The sequence below is a fragment of the Lactuca serriola genome, chromosome 6, assembly GCF_051521515.1.
Source record: "Lactuca serriola cultivar US96UC23 chromosome 6, Lser_US96UC23_V15, whole genome shotgun sequence".
Lineage (NCBI taxonomy): Eukaryota > Viridiplantae > Streptophyta > Magnoliopsida > Asterales > Asteraceae > Lactuca > Lactuca serriola.
The window spans coordinates 31850720-31861055 of NC_136413.1; the positions used below are offsets into that span (position 1 = coordinate 31850720).

Here is a 10336-nt window from a genome sequence, read left to right on the forward strand (position 1 = left end):
AAAGCTCCCTCGTTGGCACATATCAAGGTTTGGGGTTGTGAGGTTTTCGTAAGACGAGAGACTCACGTCAAGCTCGAACCTCATACTGAGCGATGTATTTTCATCGGCTACCCGCAGAGATCCTTTGGATATCTCTTCTATAGACCGAGTGACAATGTTGTCTTCGTTGCGAGGAGAGGGGTTTTCCGAGAACGAGAACTCATAAGCCAAGGAGACAGTGGGAGGCAACTCGATCTTGAAGAGATTCAAGAATCGAGCGATGAAGGAACCTTTACCGCTGGCGCTCAACCCGAGGAGGAAACTTCAGTTGAACCAATTGACGAGTCCTTACCTCTTAGACGTTCCGAAAGAGTTAGAGTTCAACCCCAGTTTTATGGTTTTCATATTACTACTGAATGGGACACATATATTAGTGATGGTACACTAATAAATCTAGACGGACCTAATAGCTATAAGGAAGCCATGGCAGGCCTAGAGTCTGTAAAATGGAAGGAGGCGATGGACAGCGAGATTCAGTCCATGTATGACAACCAAGTTTGGAATTTGGTTGACAATGTGCCCGGACGTAAGACGGTTGGGTGCAAATGGATCTTCAAGAAGAAGATCGACGTGGATGGGAATGTGCACACGTATAAGGCACGACTGGTGGCGAAGGGCTTTACTCAAACTCCCGGAGTTGACTATGATGAGACCTTCTCACCAGTTGCTAAGATAAAATCTATTAGGGTGATGCAAGCCATTGCTGCATTTCATGATTATGAGATATGGCAAATGGATGTCAAGACCGCTTTCCTTAATGGGAAGTTGGCTGAGGATGTTTACATGGCTCAGCCAGAGGGTTTTTTTGATCCGAAGCATCCCAATAGAGTGTGCAAGCTTGAGTAGTCCATTTATGGACTTAAGCAAGCATCTCGCAGATGGAATCTTTGCTTTGATGAGAAAGTCAAAGAGTTTGGATTTGTACGAAGCGAAGATGAGTCATGTGTATATGTGAAAGCCAGTGGGAGTATAGTTAGCTTCCTCGTTTTGTATGTTAATGACATACTACTCATAGGAAACGACATCCCGACTCTGCAAGAGGTCAAGTCCTGGCTCAGGAAGTGCTTCGCTATGAAGGACCTCGGAGAGGCTTCCTATATTTTGGGAATAAGGATAGTGAGAGAACGAAGTAAGAGACTAATAGGACTTAGTCAGAATACTTACTTAGATAAAGTACTAAAACGTTTTAATATGGAAAACTCGAAGACGGGAGAACTACTGATACAGAGTAATGCCAAGTTGAGTAAGACTCAAAGTCTGAGTACCGAAGCTGAGATAGCAGAGATGAGCCGAGTACCTTACGCTTCCGCAGTTGGCTTGATCATGTATGCTATGACTTGTACTCGACCTGATGTGGCCTTTTCCTTGAGCATGGTCAGTAGATATCAAGGGAACCCGGGCAAAGCTCATTGGATTGTGGTCAAGAATATACTTAAGTACCTTCGGAGGATAAGTAAATGCATATAAGTCGAAGTTTATCTGTTACTTTTATCCTAAGAGGGTAAAAGCGATATCACGGCCGCTCGATGATTTGATTTGACTTATGTGTCGGGCCCGGTCAGGACTGAATTGATGTGTTCAATTAAGTTCTATGTCAAATGAATCTGAGATCGAGAAACCAACTGCTGGACAATTAGTTCCATGAGATTGTCTGCACAATATCTAAACAGAGGACTATACGATCCCTTATCTAAAGGACAGGATACTAATGAGATCAGAGTTCAACAACGTCTTTGAGAGCTACGATTGCTAATCGAGTTGTACGTTACATTTGTGGTTACTAGACTTATCCAAGTGGGAGACTGTTGGATTAGTGCCTAAGCCCGTAACTATATTTGGTAAGTACTTGACCTGGTTGTGCATGGTCCTTTTGGGTTGCCTTCACCAAAGCAACTTGACTAGAGAAATAAATAGAGAAAGAGGTTATTATGATTTATTAATATGTTATAAGAATAATATATTAAAGGAGAAATCATATTTGTTTAATTAATATTGGTCAATAATTAATTAGGAATTAATTTTGTGATCAAGTGTAATTAATTAAACTAGAGGGGATGAATTGTAATTATGTGATAGTTGCAAAAAAGGGCAATGGTTATCCTTGTTAAAGGATGGACGAATTCAAGGATAAGGATATCCTTAAAATCGTCCAAGGTCCAAGAGATAAGGGTTTTCAAGGCTTATCTTGTGGTTGCTTGGTAGGCAAGTAACTGGATAAGGATAAGGACTGAAACCCTAATCTCAACCCTATATAAAGAACCCTAAAGCCTTAGGATTTCGTCCACTTGATCCCTAGAGCATCTAAGGACGATTTCTACCTCCTCCCTTCTCTCTCTATAGCTTCTCTAATTGCTTGTGGTGTTTGTGAGCCATTAGAGGCACTACACTTGTGGTGCTTGCTTTCAAGACTAAGGGTTTGAAGATTTAAGTTGTTATTGCAATATAACAACAAGAGGTATGTGATCTAACCTTATATATGAATTTCGAAAATAGCATGCTACATTAGGGTTTTATCCATGTGTTCATAATGTTGTGTATCTAATAGTGAAAACATAGATCCAAATTAGGGTTGCATGCACACATAGGATTGTTTGTATAAAACCCATCAGTAAGCACATAGGGTTTTCAACCCACAATAAATAAGTTATTAGCTTTATCAAACCAAACAAACCCGATTACCCGTTCTCGTTATCCTCACTTTACGTCCCTAAAACATCTAACACAAGGGACCTAGTCTAAGGACTATCATCGGGATGGACACTACTGCTAAGGGGATTCCTCAGCAATAAATGTCCTTAAGGAAACCATGTGGAGGATGGAGTACATCTGCTGAGCTCACGGTTCAAACAAACACACAGTTCAAATAAAAACGTATAGGTTGCGAGCCTGCTAGTGTTCCACTGGACTGTCTAGAATAGTCTGTGGTCGTCATCTATACTCCGCTATGCCTCTCATTATTTTATTTTGTCACACAGCAACTATTACATCTACCCATGTTTTACCCAACACATTTTGTAGATATAAAATACATATACAGTTTAAATCATTGAAAACATGTATAAAACGTTCATCCAGCATAGATAGCAAGTATTCAGATAATATGCACACATAACACATAATTTATATAAAATACTTCATATCTTTGTGTAAGTTGAAAGTAACTATGCACTCACTTGAAAAGGTGGTGATTCCGAACTCAGACAGCGCTTCGCGTCTTAAAAATAATTTCCTTCGACGAAACCTAGTATTATTACCACTAGAGTTTAGTCTATTATTTGTTGAGACTAATTAATAGTCTAGCTATTATTACTATTATATAAGCGTTAAAAAAATACTTATATAACCCATAATAATAGCCCAAGTACTTATTATAAGCTCCTCATAACGTTACTATAATTAAATAAACGATATATTAAAAATTGCATAGGCGTAGCTCACTTACAGCGGGTTTTATAGAAAACCGGGATTTGCTTGGAGCAACGTTCCCGAGCCGAAAAGCTCTTCTTCTCGGAGCCGTCGAGCACTCTGGGGCTTCCGCCTCGTGCTAGGGAGGTTCCCTAGGCTTTTCGGGGGGTTTCGGGGCTAGAGAGAGGTTCTAGAGAGAGAGAGAGAGTAAAAAGAAGAAAGAATGGGAAAGGTGTGAAGAAAATGAGGGTGGGAGAGGTTCTATTTATAGGGTGAAAATTGGCTGAACTTGGTGCCACATGTCACCATCTAGTGGCAAGACTTGGGGAGAAAGCAATGGCCAAGATTATGCCACATCACCCATTTCGCACAACACACTTCCGACTTCTAAAATCAGTAACTTTCACATACAACCTCTGTTTTTGACGTTCTTTATATCCACGCGTAGATAAAAATAATATCTACAACTTTCATTTTTACTCCGTCGGCTAATTCTCGACCGATCTTAAATTTAACAGTACAAGGAGATTATACTGTTAAACATCCGCGTAAAATTCATAACTTCTACATACGGACTCTGTTTTCTTCTGTCTTTTTACTGTTGAGTTCCTATTAATGAGATCTTCAACTCTCATTTAGGTCGCATAAGTCAAAAACCGCTCGAACTAAAATTCGAGTTTCGGGTCGTGCACTGCTAAGCCAAATCTTAGAAAAATCATAACTTCCTCATACGAAGTCGGATTTGGGCGTTCTTTTTATGGATGTTCTCGATTTAACATATAATACAACATTAGTTTAGATCACTAAGGCTAAAAAGTCCTCCATCGTAAATTCACTATTTACGTCTCCCGGTGTCGTGCCGGTTTTGCCGTAAAACTTCGACGGGTCATAACTTCTTCGTTATAACTCGGATTTTGGCGTTCTTTATATGTACGAAAACCTTATAACATATACTACAACTTGGTTAAGATTATTTATTCTAAATAATCTTTTGCCAAAAAGTTGTTTTCGACCCCTATTATCTCTAAATTAACTAGCCCGTATCTACGGGCGTTACAGGGAGCATGGATTAGACACAGTCATTGTCCCTAGTCCGGGAGTATGGATTGGATATAGTCAATTGTCAATAATCCGGGGGTATGGATTAAGACATAGTCAGTTGTCCTTAGTCCGGGAGTATGGATTAAGACATAGTCATTCGCCCCTAGTCCGAGAGTATGGAGTAGGCATAATCATTCGTCATTAATCCGAGAATATAGATTAGTCATTCGTCCATAGTCCGAGACTATGGATTAGTCATAATCATTCGTCATTAATCCGAGAGTATGGATTAGTCATTCATCCCTAGTCTGAGAGTATGGATTAGGTAAAGCCATTGGTTTCTAATCTGGGAGTATGGATTAGGTAAAACGGTTAATCTTAGGTCCGAGAGTATGGATAGTCTCGTTGTGAGGATCGATAGGGCGGGATAAGAGTTGCTGATACATATGTGGTGAAATTGTATGTTTTGTGAGTTCTAAATTATATATATGATATAACATTGTGGGATTGAAATCCCTATGTACTCACCAGGTTTCCCAACCTGACCCACTCAGTTTATTTATATCACAGGTGTCGATATGAAGTGACATTACACTGAGAGATTAAGGAGATATAGATCACTATTGTAAATGAATGTAAGTTCTGTTTATGCTTATGTTTCTGTATTGACGATGACATCCCAAACGTTTTAAAATGAATAAAATACGTTTCTTCGAAAATGTTTTGATAACGTATTTATCGTATTTTCTGGGAACAAATTCTGCAACATTTTTTTTATGAAAAAAGTACTCTGATTTTTACAAAGCATAAACAAAATCGGTATTTTCTGACCGTGAAAAATGGGGATGTCACATTATTCTTTTAGAATGTTTGTTATTAGTCAATGAATCACAATCATACAATGTAATTATTTGGTATATTATTAGTTCAAAAATCGATTTTGTGGGTAACAGAATAAAATCGAAAAATATATTTACTAGTTTATGGCTAACATTCTATCATTCTGACAGGATAAAATCGGATTTTTAATTTTGAATTAATTTAAAATATTCAGATTTTAAAAAAATAAAGGAATTAATTATCCCTAAAAATCCGAAAATTTCCTTTTTTAATATACGTTAATTGACTAAAATGTCCTTATGCTGAAATTTGTGTGATTATATAGTACATGCTATCCTATTCTACTATCATAGACCCTCAGATTATGACCTTTGATTATATTCCATCCAATGGTCCAGATCTGTGCATTCTGGCACACAATATTTAGTAGAAACAAAATAACCTAACCATATATATATATATATATATATATATATATATATATATATATATATATATATATATATGAGATTAAAAAAGTAGAGATCTTAAGATTCAACCTCAGCCACATATTTCTAATTTGCCGCTCTAACGTTCAAGCGTACCGACAACAGCAGGGTATGCCTAATCATAAATTATTATATGGCAGAAAGGTATAATCATATATGATTATAAATGTTTATACGTATATGTCTAATCATAAATGATTAAACATATATGTATTTTCACAGATTAAGTAATCATATATGATTATAACAGTTGGTGACAGAAGAGGTGATGGTGATATAAGTGATGAAAGTGATGGTGGTGTCGGTTGGTGTCAGAGGTGGTGGTAGTGGTGGTGGCGGTGGCGGTTGTGGTGGTGGGGATGGCGACGGAGGAGGTATGAACGGGCAGTGCAATATAATCATTTATGATTATAACATGCATGTCGCGTCAGTACGTCGGAGGACTAGATCGGCAGATATGAAATATATGACTGATGTTGAATCTCAAAATTTCTATTTTATTTTTAATCTCTCTCTCTCTCTCTCTCTCTCTCTCTCTCTCTCTCTATATATATATATATATATATATATATATATATATATATATATATATATATATATATATATCGTTTTTAAAATTCCAGTTTTGTAATCCAAAAAAACTAAACTTGTAATCCGCTTATTTCCGTTTCAACGTAAACTTTTAACTGTTTGTTTGTTAAATAGCAACCGAATGAAAGGTTTAAAGCGGATGTATACGATGTAAATAATTTTGTTGGATATATATATATATATATATATATATATATATATATATATATATATATATATATATATATATATATATATATATATATATATATATCCGTTTTCAACATGACATTTGGTTGTTATTTTAAACAAACAGTTAAAAGTTTACATTGAAACAGAAAACAAACGGATTACAAGTTTTAATTTTTTTCGATTACAAAAATGAAATTTTCGAAAACGATATTTATTAATCTTAATTGATAACATTAACATTAAAATTAAATTTTCAATAAACAAGAATTATATTTTAAAGTCGATTCAAACCAAAAAACAACTCATAACTATTTTTTTTAGTAGGTCCAAATATATTTGAGGTTTAGGGAAAAAAATAAGTAGGAATCCCTCGACAAAATAGATTATTAGATTGTAAAAGTTAGCTAAAAAAAGTTAAATGTAATACTATATATATAAAAAAATGAGGTTGCTATTTTTTAACTGTTTTTAAGAGAGAGAATTAAAATTTGGATTGATATTTGAGCATGATATTGCCATGATCAAGCCACATGGACCATTCCCTTAATTCACTAACTTTTAAATTGCTAAAAATTCATAACTTGGGTTATCTTGATTTTCTTTTACTTTCCAAATCAATGCCAAATTAAAACGAACACCATGCACGAGAATACATGCCCTATAAATACCATAATAATGTTGCACTCATCCATAAACATCCAGTGAATCGTCTTTGATCGATCAAAACAAAAGGCTTAATTGCACCGACTAACGTTATCCTCCAAGCAAAAACACCAAACCCACCATGGAGCCACTCCGTCCTTTGACCGACTTCCCTCCTTCCATGTGGGGTGATCGCTTCTTATCATTCTCTCTTGACAATTCAGTAAGATTTATTCCTTTGATTAATATATCGTAACTCAAAACGTGCACACAATACTCACCATAAATTCATGATATTTAATTTTAGCATCTGATTGTTAAGTAATACATTGTTTCCTTTTCTAGCAATTGGAAGAACTTGCTAAGGCTATGGAGGAGCCTAAAGAACAACTGAGAAGATTGATAATCGACCAGACTATTGATTCAACCAAGAAACTGAGTCTGATTTATTACGTGTATCGTCTTGGCTTGAGTTATCATTTCATGGAAGACATCGATGGCCAACTTGATAAACTTTTCAAAGAGCTGAACTTGCAAGATTACCATGAAGCAGATCTTTATACAACTTCTATTCTCTTTCATGTTTTCAGAATCCATGGTTACAAACTATCTTCTGGTATATATTGAAATTGCTGAGCAATATTTTAAACGACTTTTCATTCAATTATTCTGTTAAAACAATTGAATATGACACAAATAGGTGATTGTGAATGCAGATGTGTTTAAAAAATTTAAGGATTGTAGTTCCGGTGCATTCAAAGAAGACATGATTACTGATGTGAAGGCTACGCTAAATTTTTATGAGTGTACGCAGTTGAGAATAAGAAGAGAATCTATTTTAGATGAGGCATTTGTTTTCACAGAAGCTCAACTTAAGAGTGTTGAAAATACACTCGAAGGTAATCTTGCACAGCAAGTGAAACACGCATTGAAGACACCCTTTCATCGTGGGCATACAATGGTAGAGGCAAAGCTATATTTTCTCAATTATCAAGAAGAATGCTCCACGTATGACTCACTGCTAAACCTTGCTAAGGTGCACATCGAGTACCTACAACTCTTACACAAGGAAGAACTTCGAATTATCTCACAGTAAGTAATAGTTAAAAAAAGAACTTTAGTTGCAAAAAATGACGCACTCGTAAAGGCAAACGTGTCTTTTAATTCTTGTAGATCTTTGCATAAAGATGTAATGCAATCCTTCTATGAAAATCTCGATGCTCAATCATTGATAAAAGAGATGGTTGACACCTTGATTATCAAGCCCTTAAAACGTTTCGAAGTGTATATATACTACTATAACATTGTAAAACCTAACAAATTTATAATTTTCATTTTATATAGGTGGTGGAAGGATATGAACTTCGACGTGATAGCTTCATACGCAAGGAACAGAGTAACTGAGCTCTATGTCTGGGTATTGGCATTATTCTTGGAGCCTTATTATTCTCATGCTCGAATCATAACATCAAAAGTCATAGTGTTCTTGTCATTGTTAGACGACACATATGATGCCTATGCTACTATTGAGGAGATGCGACTTATAACCCATGCAATAAATAGGTATTAATTGGTTCTTTATTAGTACTATGTTGATTTTTATCCTTTCACTTCAATACGTTGTTTTATGATGAATAATTGATCATTACTATTAATAAATGTCTAACTAGGTGGGAAATCAGTGCTATGGGTCAACTTCCAGAATTTTTTAAACCACTCTATGAAATTATATTGAAGGAGTATAATGGATTTAAGAAACATCTACCTCAAGAAGGAAGAGTGAATCTTGTTGAAGCTTCAAAACATGCAGTATGATTCCATTTTACCTTGTACATTCTACTTGAATACATAAGATATTGTGACTTACTTCTTTCCAATATTTATGCCTTTTATTAATCTTTATTAGCTTCAAGAACAAGTTAGATCTTACCACCAAGAAGCTGAATGGAGACATATGGGATATGTGCCATCATTTGAAGAGTATATGAAGAATGGTTTAATAAGTTCTAGTTACGACCTTCTTTCAAAAACCGCCTTGGTTGGTATGGGTAAGATTGTTACTGAACAGGGATTTGCTTGGTACGAAAGTCATCCAAAGATCTTGACAGCTTCGGAAACTATTTCAAGACTTCATGATGATGCTAAAACTTTCGAGGTACCTATATAACAACCTTAATATATGGAAATAAAATTTTCTTTAAGGTCTTTTCTAGAAACAAAATAGCGAGTCTTCGAAATGGTGTGCCAAAAACAATGGAATTTGTCTTTGGATTAATTTTGTGCCTCGTTTTTCTTGTACAATATTATTCATGGACGAGTTCCATATAATTATGCGGAATACAAAAACAATGGTGATATTAATCTTTTAAACAATTTAGTATATAATCTTAAATTGATGTTAAGCTACAACATATAAGATTTAATCATTGTAGTCTGACAATTAATTAATAAAATTGGGATATATGAAGTATGAGCGTGAAAGAGGAATGACAGCCACAGGAGTAGATGCGTATATGAAGACCTTTGGGGTGTCCGAAAATGTAGCTGTCAACGAGATCATGAAAAAGGTAGAAAATGCATGGGAAGATATTAACGAGGGATGTTTAAAGCCAAGAGAAGTCCCGATGGATCTAATTAGTCCAATTGTTAATCTTGCAAGAATGACAGATGTGGCATATAGGTACGATGATGGGTACACGTTTCCAGAAAAGACCTTTAAAGAGTATATTACACTCTTGTTCATTGATTGATTGATTGATTAATCACCACAGATTATGTTGTTGTTGTTGTTGTTGTTGTTGTTGTGTTGCTTGGCTGGTGCTTCTTTTATGCTTGTCGCTGGTCAGTGTACGTTTTATTCATGTTACTTTCTTCTTGTTGCATGTTTAGTTGGTTGGTTTTGGTGTTGGCTAATTTGTTTTGCTGTAAGCTAGCTTGAGTTGTATTTTATTCTGTTGTGCTGTTTGTATGCTCTTCCAGCCTCCCGCTCGTATTTTTAATCTAATGTTTAGCTTGTTTTGTTGCTAATTAAAAAAAATTAAGTTGGTGATTCTCGTTTCTTATCTTTCTTGAAATAATGAATAATGATGTTGCCATATATAAGGGTTTGAAGAACTCCC

General features: G+C 35.5%; 1 protein-coding gene across 1 annotated transcript; it reads left to right on the forward strand.

Annotated features, from left to right (window-relative positions):
* The first annotated feature begins 7281 nt into the window (after positions 1-7281).
* On the forward strand, positions 7282-10130 carry LOC145058201 (germacrene A synthase short form-like). The gene is made up of 7 exons (XM_079006111.1): positions 7282-7440; positions 7563-7833; positions 7934-8309; positions 8562-8780; positions 8888-9026; positions 9124-9372; positions 9686-10130. Exons 1-7 carry the CDS (start codon positions 7360-7362, stop codon positions 9965-9967), a joined length of 1617 nt encoding a protein of 538 aa, XP_078862237.1. The 5' UTR covers positions 7282-7359; the 3' UTR covers positions 9968-10130.
* The last annotated feature ends 206 nt before the right edge of the window (positions 10131-10336 follow it).